The sequence below is a fragment of the Peromyscus leucopus genome, chromosome 10, assembly GCF_004664715.2.
Source record: "Peromyscus leucopus breed LL Stock chromosome 10, UCI_PerLeu_2.1, whole genome shotgun sequence".
NCBI classification, from domain to species: domain Eukaryota; kingdom Metazoa; phylum Chordata; class Mammalia; order Rodentia; family Cricetidae; genus Peromyscus; species Peromyscus leucopus.
The window spans coordinates 85,258,037-85,281,427 of record NC_051071.1 but is presented as its reverse complement, the minus strand read 5'-3'; the positions used below and the strand labels follow the sequence as shown (position 1 = coordinate 85,281,427).

The window sequence follows — 23,391 nt, the reverse complement described above, 5'->3', positions numbered from 1 at the left end:
AGATATGTTGGCCAGCTTCCAGAAATGTTTATTTCTGCACATAGATGCTTCTTTTGTGTTTTCGAGACAGTCTCATATAGCCCATGCTGGCCTTGAACTCCTGGTCCAAGAGGAGTTCCATTTTCCAAGTGCTGGGATTACAGGTTTTTCTCATCATGCCTGGTAGCTGCTCCTCCATTTCCCTAGTGCTGGGAGTACAGGTTTTTCCTATCGTGCCTGGTAGATGCTCCTCAAAAACCAATTTTTAAATTATGTTTTATTTATCTTGTGTGTGTGAGGCATGTCTTGGAGCACCTGGGGTCAGGGGGTAGATTGGTTTTCCGTGAACACCATGGGGGTCCAAACAGGTCAGCGTGTTTGGCAGCAGGCACATTTGTTGATGAGCCGTCTCACTGGCCCCAGCCGCTGCATTTTGAGTGTAAGCTCCTGACACTTTTTCCTTCACAACTTCCTATTGAGGAAAGTGTGGGCTGCTGGTAGGAGGTGCAGAGGCGCTTCCGTCTTCCTCCACGCCCCCTGCGGGTGGCGGCAGCTTTCTCTGCAATATTTACTATTAACACTTTCTATTCAGTTTGCTGGCCCTCCGACTTTTTATAGCTCCCCAAACAATTCCCGACTGTCAACTGTTAAACGGGTTTGGTCCTAAGAATTTTAGAGCCGATTCAGGGATGGTCTGAACCCTCGGGCACTTTGCCCGCTACTGCTTTCAGTCAGCATCCCTTCTCGGCTTATTCTTAAAACTGGTTGAGCTGCGGCGGAATACACGTGCAGGATTTTTTGTTCTTTGTTCTAGTAACGGCTAGCACCCTAGCGGCGTGGGACGCCGACCCCCGCCCGGGAAGCTCGTGCGGGTTGGGTGAAGGATAGCATTTGCTCAGCATTTTCTTCTGCAGTCTGTGCTCTGAGCGTGGGTGTATGCCAAGGGAAGCTTAGGCTGGAATCTCCTCCAGGGAGGGGAGTGACAAACAGCCCCCCTCCCGCCCGCCCATTTAAGGGATCTGGCTATTTAGCCCTAGGCGGACTGTTGGAACGCTGCACAGCCCAGTCTCCAGTCTCAGATTCCTGAGTGCTGGAATTACAGTCCTGCGACACGGCCACTCCAGTCTTCTGGGTCTATTCTGTGCCAGGTAGGTGTTGGCAGGGTGGTTAAGGCGACTTGTGGAGAGAAACAGCGCGAGCGAGCTTTCTCCTTGCCTGCTCAGTTAGGAGTCAACCCTGCGGCTGGCTAGGGTAAGGAAGGAGATGTGGGGGAGCCAGGAGCGGCGGCGTGTGACTGCTCACCTTGCTCGGCAGTTTCCTCCTCCGGAAAGCCTTTCCCTGGAGGTCGTTTGGCACGCTCACAAAACAAGATTTTCCGCAGCTTCCGGGACGCGCCAGGGGTCCATTCTATGGGTGAAGATGGAAAGTCTGCTCCCCAAAGGACCTTCGCTTGGGAGTGCAGGGCACGGGGGCGGGGAGAGGCGGGCAGAGGGCGGCGGCTCTCCAGGCAGCGGTGCCCCCGGGACGCAGTCCTGCCAGGGAAGCTCCCCGTTGGGTGGCGAGGGGGGTGGGGCAAGGGCAGAGTGCAGAAAAAGGGCTCCCGGCACCCGAAAGCAAGCGGCTGGCTGCCCGCAGAGCCCGCAGCCCACGCGGAGGTGCAGGTAACCTGCAGGGATCCTCACTGCCCCGAGGGCCTCGGTGAGTCACCGCGGGGTTGTCGCAATCGCCACCCGGAGGAAATCAGGCCCGGGGTGGGGCGCGTTCCTGGCTGCCTCCGTGAGCTCTGACCGCACCAGGGTGTCCCCTAGATCGCCGCCAGCTGGGTCTCCTCGCCCGGCACTCAGGTCTGCTCCCGCGGCGGTGGCCACAGCTTGGCCTGGGCCTCTCGTGGAGAGTTAGCCCCCGGGGACAGCGGGGACCTAAGAGGAGGAGGAAGGAGGTCGCCGTAGTTCTGAGAGTTCTTCCTCCCTCTGCCTTTCCCTCCGCAGAGCAGAAGGGAGTGAGGCGGGCGGCGCGGACTCCCCGGAGCTCAGCTCCGGGTGGGACGAAGTGTTTTGCGGTGTTTTCCGAGCTGCGTTGGACAGCCTGGACTCGGATTGCTACCTACGCGCTCGGATCTCCTGGGGACCTCTCCCAGAGGGCGCGCCGAAGACATGGAGGGCGCAGACTTGGCGATGAAGCTCCTGTCCACCTGGCTGACGCTGGTGATCGGCCTCATCCTGTTGCCCTCGGCCTTCGGATTGTCTATAGGCATCTCGGAGATCTACATGAAGATCCTGGTGAAAACCTTGGAGGTGAGTGAGTGCCGGGAAGGATGTGGAGCCCCGGCTGCTCTGAGAACTTAGGGAGCCGGGAGCGACTGAGCGCCTGGACTTAGAACTGTGGGAGCATTTTGAGCAAAGGGTCGGGGTTAGGGGTTAAGGGTAGGGAGTGGGGTTGGAGCAGGGACCTGAGAGAGTATTTCAGTTTCTAATCTGCTGTTTCAAGAAAGACTGGGTCTCTATTTGCTGGGAGAGCCAGGCTGATCCCAACCAAGAGCACCAGTCCACCTCACAGGAACCCCTCCACCTGGGTTCTGCCATCGCTGCTGTTTTTTTACTTACTGGATGAACTCTATGACAGCTGATTGTTGTATCAGCAGATTTATTACCCACTATGCCTCTGGAGCTGTTACTTCCCTCCAATTTTTACAGCCCCAGGTTTCAGAGGTCCCACAGAGGCATCATGTTCCACTTCATGCCCAAGATAAGAAACCAGTGGCTGGGTGGCAGAAGAAAAATCTGATTTTGTTTTAGTGGAGTCATGGGGATTTTTATCTAACCAGGGACACTGGAATACCACCGCAAAGGTTCTCTGCCCTCAGCTTGGGCCTTTGGTTTGTTTCCACACTCCACTTCAGCTTGAGTTTATCCAGGTCTTTAGTAAAATTCAGAGGGCCTCTCCATGCAGGGGGGCAAGTGCTGTGAGATTCAGAGTTGAAAGGTTTGTTTGAATTTAGTGTGACAAATGGCAGTGGTCTTAATAAAGAGAGGCCCCTCAGGCTGTACAGATCTGCCTAGATTTGGTACCTAACTCTCGTCCCTGTTTCTTAGTGTCTGATCTAAGAAGGTAATCTGACCCTGTACTTTATTTACTCATCTACCAAGTAGAAGTACCAACACCTATTTGCATATCATTTTCATCTGTCTGTTTATTTGGTTTGGTTTTTGTTTTTTTTCAGAGCTGAGGACCCGAACCCAGGGCCTTGCACTTGGCAAGCGCTCTACCACTGAGCTAAATCCCCAACCCTTGGTTTGGTTTTGAGATAGGCTGTCACTCTTGGAGCCCTAGCTGGCTTTGAAATTCGCGAATTCTTGACAGTCTATTTATTTTTTCCAGATAGGAGGCATCACACTTAGCTTTCCACATAAGGGTGTATGTGTGTGTGTTTTCTGAGACAGGGTTTCTCTGTATACCTTTGGAGCCTGCCCTGGAACTCACTCTGTAGACCAGGCTGGCCTCAGAGATCCATCTGCCTCTGCCTCCCAACTGCTGGGATTAAAGGCGTGTGCTACCACAGTGCCCCACATAGTTGTTTTAAAATACATCAGGGTACAGGAAGTCCTCAGCAGGGTGCCTGTGTGTTAGGTGCACTGTGTGTTTGCTACGATTAAATGGCTGGTATGGTTGCTGTTTCTCCAGCATCTCTACCACCACCTACAGCTGTGCAGGGTTTTTGTTTGTTTGTATTTTTTTTTTTTTTTTTTTGGCTGTACTTTCTGTCCTCCCATAGGACATGGCTCTGCCCTTTCTCAGTAAAGGAGTGGTCCCTAGATATGTATCTCTAGCCCATGGCTGCCTGCTAATGCTTTCCTCCAGAGCCTGTGGGACTGTCCCTTTGTGGCTATTTCTTTGCTGAATCCTTGGAGCTATATTAGATTCTTTATCTCCAGTCTGCTTCACACTTTTTTTCCCCCCCAAGATGGCATCTCACCATGTAGCTGAGACTGGCCTTGAACTCTGGATCCTGCTTCCTCAGGCTCCCAGGCATTGACAGAAGAGGTGTGTACCACCTTGCCAGCTAGCCCTCATGGTTTTTGTCTGTCCTTTCTCCTATCACCATTACACAGTGTTGTCACACTGTGAGTTTTAGTTTCCTCCCCCGTTAGACATTCAAACGTGCTCACTCCACACACACGGCAGATGATCCTCTCCAGCCCGTGCTCCTGAATTGACTGAGCTGGTTCCCTGGGCAGCAGTGCCCTTTGGAGAACCAGATAAGGGGAATCATACACACTGGCTCCTAGGTGCTTATTACTGCCTTTCTTGCTTTAATCTTTCTGGACAGCTAAAGATATGGCAAGGAGGGAGTCACCACCTGGTTGTTCTCAGCTGGCAAATTACTACGTTTGATGAGCTGATTGGCAGTCCAGGCTCTGATCTTGAGTTTGTTTGACAGGGCCCTGAGTTTACTATCTAGAGCAGAAAGAAACTTCAGGGATAGTCTCTCTCTCCACATATGTATGAGTTTTAAAACCCAAGCAACTCACACATGCATGCATGCGCACAGACACACACCACCAAACACACACACAGCATACACAGCATGCATACCCCTCCCCACACCACTTACACACACCATGTACACACACACTACATACAATACCCCACCCACCCCCACACATGCACCACACACTATAGCCCAAGCTAGCCAGGAACTCAGAACTCAGTATACAGTCTCATCTGACATCTGAACTGACTTCAGACTGCCTTGGCCTCCCAAGTTCATATTTTGAATTAGTGATGTGAGCTTCTATATGTAGTGTCAGAGGTGAGTTTCTTGATAATTGGGGAAGTTTGTTTTCAAAAGAGGTCTACTTTTCATTTTTTTCTTTTTAATTAAAAAAAAAAGGGCTCTTTATGGGGAGGCAGGATCTCATGTAGCCCCAGCTGACCTTATCTTGTGTAGCTGAGGATGATCTTACACATTGGAACCCCCTCTCCTCAGTTCCCAAGCTCTGGGATTCCAAGCATGTACCACTACCTCCAGTCTTTATGCTAGTCAAGCTCCACCCACCATGCTCCAGAAACTTTGAATTTTTTAAGTTGGTGTCCAAAGCAGTGAGTCCTGTGGCATTTTCGCACATTGATGCCAATATAGTTTGGTATTTTAGGTCTGCCTCCTCCCAGCTTCTCCTAAGGACTGTTATTCTAGTAAAAGCAGGAATGCTGTTGATCTTGGACACTGGGTAGGAGGCAATGTAAGCGGTCATCTCCATTGCTAAGTTATTAGGTTATGGGGTGTTCACCATACAGAATTTAGATAGAGATTCATTTTTGTGAATCAGCTGACTGCCGGTCATGGCTGCCTGGAGCTCCTCACAGGGACTCATCAGGGAAGAAAGGTGTGACCCCAGGGTTAACACTCTTCCCCACAACAGTGCTAGCTGTTTCAGAAACTTCTGGAAGGCTAGGCTTACCGCAGTGGATTGCTTTCTCCAAGTGCAGGGATAATTTCCTGTGGATTCATGACAGCTCTTTAGTGTTAGGACATCTTTAGTTCGCTGTGCATAAACAGGCTACAGAGTTAATTTATAGAGCGGCGCTTCTGTTACTCCCATTCCTCAGTGAGTTCTCAGTTATTTGATTCTAGGCTGTCTCAAGAATATTCTTTGGGGAAGATATATACACACAGACACACAGACAGACAGACAGAGACAGACAGACAGACAGACAGACACACACAGAGAGAGAGAGAGAGAGAGGGAGAGAGAGAGAGAGAGAAAATAAGTCTCACTATTTAGCTTTGCTGGCCTGGAGGAACTCTAAATATGATGCCAGCCTGGGTATATATCCAGTTACAGGTCAGCAAGGGATACACAAGGAGACCCTGTCTCAAGAAACTAACAAGCAAATAACAAAAACAAACAAAAGCAAACCACAGAGAGCTGCCTGCCTTTGCCTCCCCAGTCCTTGGATTAAAGTCCTGTGCCGCATTGCCTGACTATATGCTGTTTAAAAAGATCATTTGGCCTTGTCATTGTGGGTTTATCTTAATTTTTTTTAAATTGTTAATAGGTGGCTTTTTAAAGGACCATACTCAAGTTCTAGAGGTTGAATTGGGTTTGGATGCCTGCTGAATAGCTTGCTGTGGTGCTTGTTATATCTATTGTCAGGTAGCTTGCTGAAACCACCACATGTCATCCTAGCATACCGGGAGAGCTGAGACAGGGGATTGCTCAAGCTTGAGGACAGCCTAGGGTACAGAGTGAGACCTTGTCTTAAACAACATCTTGTGAGCCATCTTGATGGCTCATAAGAATTGTTGTCATTGGGCAGGAGAGATGGCTCAGTGGCTAAAGGCACTGACTGCTCTTCCAGAGGTCCTGGGTTCTATTCCAGCACCCATGTGGCCTGTAAGTCCAGCTCCAAGAGGTTCTAATGTTCTCTTCTGGACTCCTCAGGCATTGTAAATATGTGGTGAACAGGTATGCATCCAGGCAAAGCATCCATACACATAAAATAAATAAGTCTAAAAAATTAAAAAGAAAGAATTATTTATTATTATTATTATTATTTTTTTTTTTTTTGAGACAGGATCTAAGAATTATTATTTTAATTGTTACATGTTCTCTTTACTACATGGAATATATATACACATATGTATGTGTGTGTGGAAAAGTCGATGGGGGAAGAAGCTAGTGAGAGAGGGTGAATGGGGGGTGAATGGGGGGAGAGTGGCAGGTATGTGGTGATTTTTGGTCAAAGTAGATGATGCAGCTGAACAAAAATATCCTTATGAAACCCATCACTATGTACAATGACTATATGTTGATAGTTATTAACAGGTAGTTACAGATAGTTACTAACGGGTAGAAACAGAAGAAAATCTTTTGATCTGCTAAAGCATGTCAATATAACACCTACAAACACCAGCATGGAGTTAGAAATACCAACCTTTCCCTTTGTCTGACAGAGCGGTCATGCCTATAATCTCAACACTCAAAAGGCCGAGGCAAGGCTGTTGGGAGTCTGAGGCGAGGTTGAGCTGCAGAGTGAGTCCTATCCTAAGGAAAAATCAGGAGCCTGGTGAAATGGCATGTGTCACCAAGCCTGCGGACCTGAGTTTGATCCCTGGAACCCACAGGGCAGGGTAGAGAGTGAGCATGTCAAGTTGTCCTCTGCCCTCCACACATGCTGAACTGTACAGAGAGTCTAGGAGTCATCTCATTCTCTGTGAGCTATCACCCCATGTCTCCTTTCCCGCCCTTCTTCTCCTCCCTTTCTGTGTTAAGTAGGACAGGATCTCCCTGCAGTGTAGCATTAAGGTAGCATTGAACATTTTTTTTTTTTTTTTTTTTTGCTTACAAACTGTATGGCCGTGGCAGGCTTCTTGCTAACTGTTCTTATATCTTAAATTAATCCATTTCCATAAATCTATACCTTGCCACGTGGCTGGTGGCTTACCGGCGTCTTCACATGCTGCTGGTCATGGCGGCGGCTGCAGTGTCTCTCTGCCTCAGCCTTCCACTTCCCAGAATTCTCCTCTCTCCTTGTCCCACCTACTTCCTGCCTGGCCACTGGCCAATCAGTGTTTTATTTATTGACCAATCAGAGCAATTTGACATACAGACCATCCCACAGCACTTCCCCTTTTCTTTTTTTTAAAAGGAAGGTTTTAACTTTTACACATCTCCAAAGCCAGCTTGGTATATTTGGGAATTTGGGCGTAGCTTCTCTTACTACTTCCTGCTGGAGGGGGGCGCTGTATCTTATGGGGACACAAAGAAAATTTTAGGATCATGGAGTAGTCCGTGAGCTGTATCATCTGAGCCAGTTGCCTTGAAATGATTCTGGATGTTGGATCATCTGGTGGTCATCAGAGACCTTTCAGGTGGTCTTGGCTGGTCAAACCTGATGTATCTTAATCTGGAACAAATCCATAGCCTCTGGCTTTCTGTAGAAACAAAAGCAGAGCCTCCTTTCCAAAGCAACATATCCTTACATCCAAATTTTGAAGTCAAGGTACCTTTAAAATATACATTTTGGCATAACTCAACAGCTTTTGCAATCAAATGTTTTTCTTCAGTTACGAATATCAAAGAGAACATAATCCAGATTCTCTGTGTGGTAGCCATCTTTATGTGGCTTATTTTTTATATTACCTTGAGCCTATTGCTTTAAACTGCAGCCTTTTAAGCCTGAAATGGCGCTGTGGCTGCTGGCTCCCCACTTCAGCTTCCCAACATGGCGGTGGTACGTTTTCGCCAGCTCTGGGAGCCATCAACTCTCAGAAATAGTGGGTCTATGCTTCTATCAAGCAGCGTGTAGCCCAGAAACCTCTTTTTGTTTTGTACTAGCAAAGGCTAAATCCACCATGCAGCTTAATGTGCCACTTGCAGAGGCCTCATTCCCGCCATACTGCAGATCGAGCACATGCCAGGAACCCGCCAGTAACTCAAACACACAGCTGCCGCTAACTTGAAGAGACAATAGGAACTGTTTTTAGCTCCGTTTTAGAATCTTTTCTCAGGTTTTAGGTGGAAACTCTTGCCAACACGTTGGGCCATTTGTAGCTAGAGTTTTCCTGCCTTGCCCACAGTCAGGACAAATCTTTGTCACCCGCCAGTCCCACAGCCGCTCAGACCCAACCAAGTAAACACAGAGACTTATATTGCTTACAAACTGTATGGCCGTGGCAGGCTTCTTGCTAACTGTTTTTATAGCTTAAATTAATCTATTTCCATAAATCTATACCTTTCCACGTGGCTGGTGGCTTACCGGCATCTTCACATGCTGCTGGTCATGGCAGTGGCTGGCAGTGTCTCTCTCAGCATTGAGTATTCTTGCTTTGCTTTTTCCTTTAAAGAAAATATTTCTAATTTAAAAAGTTGTTATATTTATTTATTGTATTATATTCTTATTCTTTATATACTTATATATAATTATATATTAGTATTACTATATATAAAATTGTATATTATTATCTATATACTTGTAAATATTACACATTTATATTATTTATATTACATTATTTTATGTTTTTGCCATTATATATACACATATATACATTATGTATATTTGCATACATATAATTATTTTTTGCACATCTACTGCATGCTGCTTTCTCTGTTGTTAGATGTCCCTAGATATGAATACATGTTTCTGGTGTGGCAAGCTATTTGAAGATAAGGGCTTGGATATTTGGGATAGAATCAGTTCAGTGAGTCTTGTGACCATGGTTTCTAAAGGGTATATAAGAACTTGCTAGGTGCCAGGCAGTGGTGGTGCACACCTTTAATCCCAGCACTCAGGAGGCAGAGGCAGGCAGATCTCTATGAGTTCAAGGCCAGCTTGGGCTACAGAGTGAGTTCCAGGAAAGTCACAAAGCTACATAGAGAAACCCTGTCTGGAAAAACCAAACCAAACCAAACCAAACCAAACCAAACCAAACCAAACCAAAAGAACTTGCTAGGTAATATGTATGCCATATTGGGGGAAATAGTTTCGGGATACAAGCTGAGAAGTAAAACTTCAGACTGAGGAGGTGTCCTCAGGAGAAATCCACTGATAATCAAATGTACTGTCAGAATCTCTAGTGTGTGTGTGAGGTTTTCATGTTTATCCAACAGGAGTAGAGGTTAAACATTGCAAGGTGCCGCTGCTGTCAACGTCCAGGTTAACTGTAAGGTTAGCCATTAAGATGAGAATCAAGAGGGATTGCTCTTCCATGGTTTGAGGTTTATGAGTAGAAAGAAACAAGGAACAGAAAGAGAATATAGAATTATGGACAGGAAGGAAGTGAGGGGGCTGTGGATACAGCTCAGTAGAGTGCCCATTGTGGGCACAGCCCTGGGTTCTTTTGCCAACCCTGAAAGAAAGAAAGGGCTAGATGTAAATAAAGTAGGCATGACAAGGAGTAACCTCCCTCCTGTTCTGGAGGAATAAGATGGAGGCATGGAAAAGTTCTCCCATGTTTCTGGCTCTGTGGTCTCTGGTGGGTCACTTTATCACAGCCTCGGTTTCTGCATGTAGAGATCCAATATCCTGTACGATCATTCTGAGGGTTAAGCTGGGAGAGGAAACGAAGGTGCCTGTCACAGAGTTGGTGACGAGTTTTAGTAGAGTGTAGGTTGGGACAGTACGACACTGCCTTGTCTGCTCACGAGACTAAGATTTAAGGTGTTCACTTCGAAGGTGAACACTCATTCAACTGATTCTTCTTGCCTATTAGGCTCATTCTCTCATCTCTTTACTCTCTCCTCCATCCACCAAAGGTTTCCCATCCTTTGGAAGAGGCATGCCCATAATTCCAGGAGGCTATTACCAAGTTTGTATAAAAGACACTCTTTCTGATGTTGGCAATATAGTCAGTGTGCTAGAAGACCCAGGCTGTTTATAACGAGCAACGGCAATGAAGGGAAGCTGGTTTTCATTCATCTTAATTCCACAGGGCCTGTCATTATTCTTATTGATTTAGGCAGGCGTTCAGTAGCGTGCAGCTGCAGGGGTAGAATCAGGGTTTCAGTTTGAATCTGGAGCCAGGATTTTCAGTCCGCCGTAGGGTAGACTCTGCAAGTTCCATTTGGCTCCAGATAAACTGCCAGCTGCTATTTTTGTCAGCCTACTATCTGAATTTTTAGATGATTTTTAGTTGTTTTCCTTATCTCCTTCCCTCTTTAGTCGGTTCTTGACTCTTTACAGTTATAATGATCTAGAAGAAGTTATAATTGTCTAGGGTGAGAATCTTATAATTTTGCAAGCTTTTGGCTTGTTGTAAAATCAGACTTGAGGACTGGGGATGTAGCTGAGTTGGTAGAGTGCTCTCCTGGTGTGCCTAAAGCCCTGGATTCGATTCCTAGCACCACATAAACTGGGCAACGCGAGCATGCCTATAATCTCAGCACTTGGAGGTGGAGGTAGGAATATATATACATTCACTCATAATTAAAGAAGAAGAGATCATGAATTTGAGAGGGAGTGGTGGGGGACATGGAAGGTGGGAAAGGGTGGCATGAAAATGATGTAAATATGGTATTCATGTATAAAATTTCAGAAAAAAAAAAGAAAAAAATTTAAGGTTGTCCTCATCTCCATAGCCTGGAATACATGAGATCTTTTTCTTTTAAATCTAGCTTGAAACAAACTTTAGTGAATTTGCCTCTTACAGGCTTTGGAAATTAAGTGGTGAGATGCTGACAGATCCGTGTCTTTTAGCTTTCCTCAGGGCCTGAAGACTGAGGTGAGGTGTAGGAGCAAGGTGGTAGAGCTGCTTCTGTATTCAGGGTCCTCTTGTCTGCATGGTCTTGAGGCAGAGGCATTCTGAGATTAGCTCGAGGAGACTCTGAGTCTCCAGAAGAACTGCCAAGGGGCGCAGCCATGGGTGGAGAAGCCGGCATGGTAAAAGACAAATAGTTTCCTGTTGGACGACACACTGGTGGTCTTGGGGAGCTGCTCATTTGTGCCCCACATCCCCATACTGGGGGTCCGAACCCAAGGACTTGACATGCTAGCAAGTGCTCTCTACCATGTGCTGTCTCTGAAGTCTGCATTTTACTTTGTATTTTGAGATAGGGACTCAGTAAGTCATGCAGGCTGGTCTTTAATCACTAGAGTTAGTGACTAGAGTTAGTGGAGGCAGGCCTTGGATTTATGATCCTCCTGCATCAGCCTCCCACGTAGTTGGGCTTACAGATCTGTGTCAGACCCTGCCTGGCTCACTGATCTTTGTTGTCACCTTTGGTGTTGACCCTCCTTAGAGAGATGATGAAACAGATGTCCCAAGAGCTTAAAGTCTCAGCTGGGAAATAATAGGAAGACAAATTCTCCCTGACACCAGGCAGGCTGCAATGCCTCTTCACTTTCAGTGGTGAATAAGCACATACTGGAAAGCAGTTGGCTACCCAGATCCCCAAGCCGTTGTCTACCCAGATCCCCAACCAGTTGTCTACCCAGATCCCCAAGCCGTTGTCTGCCCAGATTCCCAAGCTGTTGTCTACCCAGATTCCCAAGCAGTTGGCTACCCAGATCCCCAAGTAGTTGTCTACACAGATTCCTGTTGGCTTTGAAGAATTGCTTCTCCAACCTTGAAATTTGCTTATCTTGAACAGTCTTTGCAATCTTGGTTCTCTCAAATGGGGAAACCGTATGCATTCTCAAATGTCCTGCTCTTTGAGGGATGTGATTTGCTCTTTGAAGAATATCTTTTATACGACACAAGCCAAGCAGGCTAAACAGCAGAGATTTACCTTCTTTCTCAGGATTCTGAGGACTGGAAGTCTTAGGTCAGGGAGTCCATGGGACTGGCTTCATTTCTCACTGTCTTTACACACATCTCTGATATTTTTCTTTTTTCTTTTTTGTTTTGTTTGAGACAGGGTTTCTCTGTGTAGCTTTGGAGCCTGTCCTGGAACTTGCTCTGTAGCCAGGCTGGCCTCAAACTCACAGAGATCTGCCTGGCTCTACCTCCTTAGTGCTGGATTAAAGGCGTGTGCCACCACCGCCGGCTCTATCTTTTTTTTTCCTTAAACAAATGATAATAGATGTCCAAGCTTTAGGGAGAAACTATGGAAATTAACCTTTACCTCAGTTGAGAAGATGGGAATCCAGAGTTTAATGCTCGTGTCCCAAACAGGAATAGAAAGGATGCAGCCTGATGAGCATGGAGTCTCATGGTGGTGAAGGGTCACTGGAAGCCTGGAGGATGTGGCTCTATTTTTAGGTCTTCTAAGTTAGGTGGCAGAGTCCTGCTCGGCTGTGTGCCACTGTGCATGGCTGTGTGCTGGTGCCACTGTGCACGGCTGTGTGTGTGCCGGTGTACATGGCTGTGTGCTGGTGCCACTGTGCACGGCTGTGTGTGTGCCGCTGTGCACGGCTGTGTGCGTGCCGGTGTACACGGCCCTGATGGCGTCACTCCTTGACCTTGGTGTTATGTTCTAGGCTATTTATTCTCTATCGGTTGTTTTCATGCTTATTTGGAAAAACAAAATGTTTAATCTCTCTGTCTGAACATATACATAGAGCCTTCCAAATTTCTTTTTGTATATTAACCTATCTTTTTGTCCCTTCATGGTGCTTATATATAATTATAATTATTACAATGCACTTGACCTCTTCTTTTGCTCTTTCCCTTTGCTTTCAGGTTAGTCAGCTTAGACTTTAGTATCTAGGCTGGGTGTGGTGGTGCACACCTTTAAAATCTCAGCACTGAGATGCAGAGGAAGGCCAATCTCTGAGTTAGAGACCAGCCTAGTCTACATAGTGAGTTCCAGGACAGCCAGGGCTACTCAGAGAAACCCTGTCTCTGAAAGAAAAAGATATTAGTATCTGAATTGTAACCTTAGATATCATTTTAATTGGTTTTAAAAATAAATATTCTGTATCTGTCTGTCTGTCTCTATTTTCTATGTATCTATCATCTACCTGTTTATCAATCTATCATCTATCAATGTATTTGTGTATCTATCATCTCTATCTTCCATGCATGTATGTATGTATCTTTATTATCTGTCTATCATCTATATATCTATGTATCTGTCTATCATCTGTTTATCTATCCCTTTATGTATCTATCTTTCTGTCTGAAATCTATCTGTCTTGTCTGGTCTGTCTATCATCTATGTGCTGCTGGAGATTGAACTCAGGGCCTTGAATGTGCTAGGCAAGCATTCTATCACTGAGCTACATCTTTAGCCCTTAATTGCTAAATTTTTAAACTCAAGACCTAGACTACCTAACAGGAATGGGGCACATTATCGGCAAAGTCTTTAAATTCTGTGCTGAAAAAAAATCCACCTGCACCTTTTAGGTTATGATGGTAATATTAGGAATGCATGAAGAAAGGGCAGGCTATAGCTCAGGTGGTAGACTACTTGACTTGCATGCATGCGGCTCTGGATTTAATCTCGAGGCTTGCATAAATCAGATGTGGTTTGTAATCCTGGTGCTGGGGAGGTAGAGGCAGGAAGGTTAGTGCTGAGGGGCTGGACTGGGGTCAGTAGTAAAGTGCTTGCCTGGAATGCTCCAGCATTGAGTTTAGTTCCCTTTTCTTTTTTAAGTTCAAGGTTATTCTTGCCTACTTAGGGAGTTCAGGCCAGTCTTGGGTTATATTAGACCCTGTCTCAAAAACAAACAAACCCCAAACCAAAGAACATATGAAAAACCCATCTTAGGATCTTTCTTTAGTGTGGTGATGGGCATTCATGTCCCTGCATGAAATATGTCCCCCCCGCAACACATCATTATCACATTGGCACAGGAGCCTTCTGATAGGAACTTAGAGGATCCTGTGACTTTTGGTGTGTGAAACAAATGAGCTAAAGTGGTCATTAAAAACACCTTGGAAGGCTGGGCGGTGGTGGTGCACGCCTTTAATCCCAGCCTTTAATCCCAGCACTCGGGAGGCAGAGGCAGGTGGATCTCTGTGAGTTCGAGGCCAGCCTGGTCTCCAAAGCGAGTTCCAGGAAAGGCGCAAAGCTACACAGAGAAACCCTGTCTCGAAAACCAAAAAAAAAAAAAAAAAAAAAAAAAAAAAAAAAAAAAAAAAAACAAACAAACAAAAAAACCACCTTGGAAGCCAGGCTTGTTGGCGCACGCCTTTAATCTCAGCACTTAAGAGACAGAGGCAGGCAGATCTCTGAGGCCAGCCTGGCCTACCAAGTGAGTTCCAGGATAGCCCAATTTTGACATTTTTTCATTATACTTTTAAGTATATTCAGAACAAACTGATACTTAATAATCCCTGGTCTTTCACTTCCCAATCTGTACCCTCCCAATTACATGTTCCTTATGCATTTTAATAGGTAAAAAAATGGGTGAGGTGGTCTTCTGGTGATTTTTACTGATTTTTGTTTTTTCAATGCTGGAAATTGAACTCAGGACTTCATGCATGCAAGGCCCGCAAGCAGTCTACCACCTTAACTACATACAGCCCATCCCCCTATTCATACATTTTTTAAAAAAAGATTTATTTATTATTTTATGTGCATTGGTGTTTTGTCTGCATGTATGTGTGAGGGTGTCAGATCCCCTGGGAATGGAGTTACAGACAGTTGTGAGCTGCCATGTAGGTGCTAGGAATTGAACCGGAGTCCTCTGGAAGAGCAGCCAATGCTCTTAAACACTCTCTTTAGCCCCATACATTTCTTATGCATTGTAATATTACTTACCATTTGACATCATACTTTAAAAAGTGCAAGTGTTTTTTTTCAACATAGCATTTAGAGATCACATACTTTGCCCCGCCCCCTTGGCTTGGGTTTTGGTGGGCCTTATTTTCTGGTCCAGACATTGTTGAAAACAGCTATAACCTGTTTTCTTACCCTACCAGCTTCACCACCTTTCTCAAGAAGTAACTTAAGTATTTGTTGGGACGTCATCAGTGACAGACAGCTCTAGGAGCATACAAAAGACGTGTGTTAATTAATCCCTCTGGGTGAAAATAAGACCACGACCACAATTTTTGAGCCAAATTTGAAGCAAGTTTTATTAAATACTGGCCAGGACTGTGGACACTGGCCGGGTCCATACCTGGGATTCCCAGAGAATGGCGGAGAGTTAGTCCGGTGTTTATAAAACCCTGCAAGGCCACGCACTTCTCACCTTTGTCCAATCCAGGGCAAGCATGTGTCCTGATGAGCTTCCTGCCTACATGTGACCAAGCATCTCCTGTGCAGTTGGGGCAGCCAACCTTGTGTACAGATGGGAAGACAGGTGGCTGGTTACCTTACATGAACAGCCCCTAGCATTCTAGGAGGTCATCTGTCCTTGGACAAGTGGGGCTCACAGGTTAGAGGCGTTTTTTGTTTTCTAGATCTCTTAAGCAGAGTATTAAAACTTAAAATCTAACTTTAGCCCTCATCCTAGCAATAGTGTACATAGAGAATCCCTGGGGTGTCTCTCCTCATCAGACGGTGCCCAGCTTTAGTTTTTAACGTCACTTCTATATAAGTGTGTTTTGGTGTTTGCATGTGTCTATGGAAGAATTTCAATGAACGCTTCTTGTTTTGAACAGTGGGCCACATTACGAATTGAAAAAGGAGCCCCAAAGGAGTCAGTTCTTAAAAACTCAGCTTCTGTGGGTAAGTCTTGCTTTTTTTTTTTTTTTTCATTACGATCGTTTAAATCTGCAAACAGTCTGAAGTTGGTCCAGCAGTGTCTTCTGTAGGCCTGAGGTTCTTCATCGTTTTGTCTGTATTGTAGAACGGTAGCTGCCTGAGTTGTTATCAGGAGGGTTGGGCAGTATGTGTTAGTTCCTCTCTGGGTTCTTCTAAGACCTGCATTTGAAGAGCAAGTTTGTGGCTTTAAAGATGTAGCCGGGGATGAAAAGAGATACAAGCAGGCAGTGTGTACTTTGTTACAGTACCCCTACAAGCTAACGTGAGGATTCAGCTCATTTACATGTAATCAAGGACTTGGTGTGGTTCAGTCTCTCACAGTTCTACATACTCACTACTTGTTTATTTGTTTTTGTGTGGTTTTTTTTTTTGGGGGGGGGGAGGAGTTATTGTTGTCTCTGCTACATTTTCCATTTGCTGTAGATTATATGGCCATTGTAATTATTCAGTGATTACACAATAGAATTTCTATGTTTTATACATATATTAGTGTTGTTTGAGCTTTCTGATCTTTACATTGAAAATTTTGTTAATTTGAAAATATCAGAAAAAAATTATTTTTTTTCTGTTTTGGTTTAGGGTTTCTCTGTGTAGCCCTGGCTGTCCTGGAACTCTCTGTAGACCAAGCTGGCCTCAAACTTAGAGATCCGTCTGCCTCTATTGCCCAAGTGCTGGGATTAAAGGTGTATGCCACCCCCGCCTGGCATGATAATTATGTTTTTCATCTTAGTTTTTTTTTTTTTTTAAAGATTTATTTATTATGTATACAGTGTTCTGACTGCAGGCCAGAAGAGGGCACCAGATCTCATTCCAGATGGTTGTGAGCCACCATGTGGGTGCTGGGAATTGAACTCAGGACCTCTGGAAGAACAGCCAGTGTCCTTAACCTCTGAGCCATCTCTCCAGCCCTCACCTTAGTTTTCAACGTGTCCTTTGACTTTGCTTGTGTGTGTGTTTTGATGGAACCAGTAAGTTCTTTGCTTTACTTTGATCGTTTGCATCTTGATTTTGAGACTGGTAATTTTTTTCATGAGGGTCGGGGTGGGGGGGAGGGCTGTTGGTCAGTTTTTTTTTTTTTAAATCACTATCACAAGACACGGGGTGGGTTACTCTACTCAGCTGTGAGAGCAGGGTGCAGCTCTCAGTTCCTGGAACATCTGGAGGACGGTGGAGCTCAGGTGGGGTGTGGGAGGAGGAAGCCTCTCCGGTCGTGAGCCAGAAGCAGACTCAGGGGTCTGTCTCAAGCTTGACCAACTCATAGCTACAAGTACTGCCACAGGGCTGCAGAGGCAGAGCCTCTTCCAGGGCAGCAGCACCCTGGTGACCCAGGGACTCATTTGAGGCCCCACCTCATAGAAGTCCACAGAGCTCAGTGCCACCACGCTGAGGACCAGTCCCCTAACACAGGAACCTTTGAGGTTACCCTTAAACCGCAGCAGAGACCAATCCCAACCATCGCAGAGACCAGTCGGACTGCCTGGGGGTTAGAATTTAGAAGCTGAGATTTTATCAGGGTTTCATTCTAACTTCTAGTCAGATGCTCTCAAAGCGCACTCCTTGGGATACATTTTCCTGCTGAAGGCTGGGAACACTGAACAAGAAATAAAACTGCAGGCTGGCGGGATGGCTCAGTGGTTAAGAGCAAGCGGATGACCCAAACGTCATTCCCGGCACAAACACTGGGCGGTTCACAACCACCCCTAACTCCAGTTCTAGATCTGGAGTTCCCTCTAGTTGCCACAGGTATCTGGACTCATGTGCACACACCACACACAGACACAGAATGAAAAATCATTCAGATAAATAATAAAGAAGTTTACAAAAAACCCACCACAGCTCTTGTCTGGGATTGTATCTCGATGGTAGAGCATATACTTCATGTATGTGAAGCTCTTAGTTCAGTCTCCAGCACCCTAAAAACCCAGTAATAACACAGTCAGACTCTAGGGGGGATGTTTGGAGGCACTACACACTGCCCCTTCCTCTGGAAGAGTACTGTTGTGTGGTGACAAAGGTCTAGAAAAGTCTGTAGTAAAGACTGCATTAGCTGGGCATGGTGGTGTATGTTTGTAATCCCAGAATTCTGAAGGCTGAGGTAAGCGGTTACATGTTGCTGGAGGGCTTCTCTCCAGGTTCCCCAAGTCCCGCAGTCCCACAATCCACTTATAAAATAATCACTCAGACGCTTATATCACTTATAAACTGTATGGCCGTGGCAGGCTTCTTGCTAACTGTTCTTTTATCTTAAATTAACCCATTTTTATAAATCTATACCTTGCCACATGGCTGGTGGCTTACCAGAGTCTTTACAGCTGCTTGTCCTGGCGGTGGCTGCAGTGTCTCTCCCCTCAGCCTTCTTTTCCCAGAATTCTCCTCTCTCCTTGTCCCACCTACTTCCTGCCTGGCAACCTACTTCCTGCCTGGTCACTGGCCATCAGTGTTTTATTTATATAGAGCAATATCCACAGCAGTTACATGTGTGGTGGTGGCCTGGGCTATGTAGCTGATCCTAGGTCAGCGTGAACTATGTTACTAAGACCTTGTTTAAAAAAATTGGAAAAACAAGAGTGCACAGGTGAGAGAGATAGAGATTTTTTTAATTATTATTATTAAATTAAGCTTTCCCAGGGCTGCTTGACTGCAGTCTTCTTTCTCCCATGCAATCTATGACCCCTGTTAGCTTCTGGTAGAAACAAGTTAAAACCAGTCCTTGTTTATTTATGTGCCTAAAGAAACAGTTTCAGTGGGAGTAAGAATCCTGACAGTCATTTCAGGCACTAGGTTCCTAGAAAGTCAGATTTTATAGGAATAGTGACTAAACAATAAGGAAGAATTAAATCATTAGATGGATCAAAAGTGTTTTCAAAAAGGCCCGGAGTGGTCCTTCACCTGCCCTGTAGCCTCTCTGATGGAGTCTTTGGTCTAGCCTTGCTTGGGGGGAATTCCTGAGGGCTGAGACGGCTGTCTCTAACTAAGGAGCAAAGCTTTCTCTCCCCTCACTGGGATTTTTTTTTTTTACCTCACCACCAAGGTTAGTTAACAAGGCCCACAAGAAGTTGAGGGGGTATCCCGTCATGCATAGCACACACCCTCTCCCACTGCGTTCAGTGAGCCTCCCAGAACACAGTGGGAGTGTATCCTCCCTTCCTGTCTTTCCCCTAGCTGTTGGAGGTGTTTACCGTCCATGTACAGCTCCTGGCTTGGGCCTCAGAGGGCTGCTGGGCCAGTTCTGCACACACAGGAGACAGCAGCAAGTGCTATGGAGGGTCTCTGGGGTCTTTTGCCCTCTTTGCCTTGATGGGTATAACTGTGCCCCCACATTCCAGCATCATCGATGGCTTAGAATTGACCTGGGCAGTGGTTCCAGATGCTGCCACCAAGTTTTTACAACAGTTTAAATGCTCACTCATTTCGAATGACTTGCCTTTATTTCCAGTTTCAGGGTTGTTTTTTTTTTTTTTTTTTTTTTTTTTCCCTAAATATAAAAAAAAGTAGGAAAATCTTGCCCCTCTTACTTAGTATGGAAAATGGTCAAGTGGTCAGGTACTTTGTAAGAAATTTATCATCTGAAGGGTTGCACATAAGGAGCTGTAGAAACTGTATGCTGTTGGGAGCTGTGGAAATTAGTTGGTAGATTGCTTGCCTGGCATACATGAAGCCCAGGCTTTGATCCCTGGCACCACACACACTAAGGGAAGTGGCATATACACTTGCAATCCCAAGCACTCAGGATGATAGAGGCAGAAAGAAGAGATGGTCAAGAGGTCAAGATGTCTTTGACTAGACTTTGAAGCCAGCTTGGGCTACACAAGACCCTCGAAAGAAAGAGGTGGAGAAAATACGTCCTAATTTGGAGTAAGGCTAGCACCTATGAAATTTAATCCAGAGTGCTGTCCTTTAGCCTGTGAAATCGGAATAAACTCTCTAAGTTATGGAGCATCTATGACATTTAAACTTGGCCTGTGTGGGATCCTAAGTTCGTTAAAATGCGCGTCTGTTGGGAGATAGTCACCGGTAGGCTCCTGTGACAGGCGCTCAGATAGGTGAACAAACAAAAGACAGTGTAAGAGGAGTTCTGCGTTCCATGCTCATTTGTGTCTGCATTAATCCATGTTAATCACGACGGCACGCTGTGCACCTCTGCCCCACTTCTGACTCTATGTTTAGGAAGCCTGGACTTACGGGGTGTGTGCCCTGTTGATCCATCCAGTGTTTGGGGTCATTAGGGAAATGGTGTCACAATCCTAGACAGACAGTAGAGGGTGACGAAATGCACTGAGTCCTGGTGTGCTTGGCTGGTGCAACCTTCCGGCTGCGGAGCATCGTGTCTCTGCACTGGAGCCAACAGAAGCACAAGTCGGTGCAGAGCCATCCAGCTCAGGCAAAGGGTCACAGGCAGGCCTGGGGGCCCCCGGGCGGTGTGATTTTTGACATGCCTCTGAATTATTTGTCCCGATAATAATACATTTGGAGGACCTGCGAGGCACAGATTGGCTAGGGAGGGGTGGTAACTACTTATCTTCTGCAGGCTCACATGGATTGTTTCTGCTGCTTTTATTTAGGGAAACATGTATTTTATGACACACCAGGTCTCTCTACCAGTTCTGTGCCTTTCGTACTGTATTTCTTCTGTGCTTCAACTATATAAGGCATCTGCAAGTGAACCTAGGGAAATATTATCTTCATGGAGAAGTCATCCTCTTTCTGTCTTTTTTTTATATCACTAGTTTATTTACCATTTTATTTAGTAATAAGAGTTTAAGAAAATCCAATTTTCAGATCACATCTCTTAAACAATCTTCACTCTGTTAAAGGGATGAATTAAATATTCTCATTTTTTAAGTAGCTGGTGTCTTCCTATAAAGAAAGGAGCAGCAAATCCAGATCCAAAGCCATTTGTTTTACACCAAAAATGGCAAATTCTTCCCCCGGCCCTCCTCATAGTGGCTGCGACAGACCACAGAGGCGATGAACCTCCGCATACTCTGTCCCAACATGGTGCCGCTGGGAGCTCCTCCAGGGGCGCAGAGCTGGAAGGCGGCAGAAACAGCCTCACCACCACAGTCTCCTTTCTTCACGACCTCCTTTTTTCCGTCTTTAGCCACATTCATTTTCCTGTGCTGGTTGTAGAAGATGGTGTCATTGATTGGGCTCAGGATCCGCTCATGAGGAGGATCTTCCCTTGTCTGCATCTTCTTGGGATTAGAGGTCTTTCTCTCATTGTTACTATATAGGTGCAGGTTAACCCCTTCAAGTAACTGTTATATTGGCGTTTAGTTGGTGGGTATATAATTAGTCCCTTCCCGGGTATTAGCTTCACATGAACTAGCTACAGCCGCAGGAGGAGGAAGGGAAAGATAGGCAGGGGTGGATGGCTTGGAACTAACTCTCCGTGTAGACTAGGATGGCCTCAGAAATCCACTTGTCTCTGTCTTCTGAGTGCTGGGGTTAAAGGTGTGTGCCACCTCGCCTGGACACCCAGAAGAGTGGCTGGCCACACTCTTTGGGTCCTTGATTCCAGGACAACCTTAGGCTTGAATTGGTCATTTTTGAATTAGTGTAATTTCTTGTGACATCTTAGCGGCAGCAGGTGAATTGTAGTGTAAGTGCAAGATGACGCTGGGACTCCAGAATGGTTACCAAAGAGTCAGCTGGTATGAGGGAGGTCAGCACTGATCTGCGAGTGAGACATCCAGGGCAAAAACTGTCCACAGAGCTGGGCACAGCCATCTGGCTTGCTCCTGAGTGTGTTTCTGGTCTTACTTGGAACCGTTTGCTGCGAGGAATGCATTCGGCCTCCACAACTTCAGCGGGCACAATGCAGGGAGATTTGGGGTTGCATGGCCTACGGGGAATTTAGCTCACTGCTGTATTTCTTTTCTGCTTTGAACCTCAGGCCCCCAGCCTTTTCGCCCATCTAAGCACCCAGCAAGAACCAAGTATTAAGGTGAAACTAATGTGGTGCAGAGAGAAGCTTGTTCAGAATTCAGGTTGCCTAATATTTCCTTCTAATTTGGCTTCTGCACTTCTTCCTGTGAGGTATTTGACTAACTACATTGATAGCCTGTATACACTAGTTATGAGACATTAATAACCCGTTAAATACACAGGAAGTGTGGGAGAATATTTTGCTAACAAAAATTTTGAGAAATTTCATTTGTTTATAAACATTTATTTTATTCTGGGGAAGTTACTAAGTTGTTTTTGATAGTCTGTTCTTTTTTTCCCCCTGGTGGTCCTAATGATCAAATTCAGGTCTCATGTTTGTTAATCAGGTGCTGTAGCATTGTGCTATACCTTAGCCCCATAGCCTGTTTAAATCAGTTAAGTTGGTGTAAGTACTATTTATTGTCTTGGTTTAAACTTGCTGAATACACACCCAGTACTTACTACCCTAAAGCATGGAGTATAATACATTTAATGGAGCACTCTTAACCTCTGAACCATCTCTCCAGTCCCTGTTAAGTTAGTTTTCAAAGCAGGGTGTGGTGGTTTAAGTCAGAATGGCCCCCAGGGGCTCATATGTTTGAATGCTTGATCCCCAATTGGTGGTGGAACTGTTAGGGAAGGATTAGGAGGTGTGGCCTTGTTGGAGTAGGTGTGTCACTGGGGGTTTTGGGGTTTCAAAAGCCCATGCCATTCCAGTGTCTTTCTCCCTGCCTCATGCTTGTGTCTCAAGACGTGAGCTCTCAGCTGCTGCTCCAGAGCCTTCCTTGCCTGCCTGTTGTCTTACTCCCATCCATGATGGCCATGGACTCTAACCCTCTGGAACTGTGAGCCTCTGGAACTCTTTCCTCTGTAACTTGCCTTGGTCACGATGTCTTATCACAGCGATAGAACAGTAACTAAGACATGGGTTTAACTCTACAGCCTGGTCTGGTCTGGAATGCAGATGTAGTTCAAGCTTGCCTCAAATTCATCATAGTTTTTTTTTTTTTAACATAGATTAATAGAAATGGGTTAATTTAAATGTATTATATAATTAATATAAAATTTTATATGTTTATTTGGGACTGTGTAATCAGGACAGAAAAACTCGGCCTCCATTTACAGTTGTATACTAGTGGATATTAAGCTATCAGGATAAGATGAGTGGACATGATGTGCCTGTCAAATTGCTTTCTAAATAACTAGCCCTTTACCACACACTAGTGTTCTATGAGCTTTGGTCAGAGATGCTTCTCTCAGCAGCGATCAGCAGTGGCTGCAAAGACGCATTCATAACTGGTCAAGGTCCAGAGAATAAATGACAGCGATAAATGGGACGTCTTTATCACCCCCCTCCCGGGCTCGGGAAACACTGAGATGGAAGGGGGAA

The 23,391-nt window shown here is 45.6% G+C and overlaps 2 protein-coding genes and 1 non-coding gene across 3 annotated transcripts in view; 2 read left to right on the top strand and 1 right to left on the bottom strand.

Annotated features, from left to right (window-relative positions):
- The first annotated feature begins 1,505 nt into the window (after positions 1-1,505).
- Gpat3 (glycerol-3-phosphate acyltransferase 3) overlaps positions 1,506-23,391 on the top strand; it is a 58,494-nt gene continuing 36,608 nt past the window's right edge. The window contains exons 1-3 of the mRNA XM_028867280.2: positions 1,506-1,677; positions 1,968-2,273; positions 15,971-16,037. Coding sequence (XP_028723113.1) covers positions 2,133-2,273; positions 15,971-16,037 — 208 coding nt within the window. The 5' untranslated portion in view covers positions 1,506-1,677; positions 1,968-2,132. The remainder of the gene's footprint in view (positions 1,678-1,967; positions 2,274-15,970; positions 16,038-23,391) is intronic.
- LOC114691898 lies at positions 14,123-14,228 on the top strand. The gene has a single exon (XR_003734299.1). It is a non-coding gene; the product is annotated as a small nucleolar RNA U13 (small nucleolar RNA).
- LOC119088668 (cytochrome c oxidase subunit 7C, mitochondrial-like) lies at positions 20,842-21,070 on the bottom strand. The gene is given in 2 exon segments (XM_037209224.1): positions 20,842-20,965; positions 20,967-21,070. Coding segments are annotated over 2 exon segments (165 nt in total). The 3' UTR covers positions 20,842-20,904.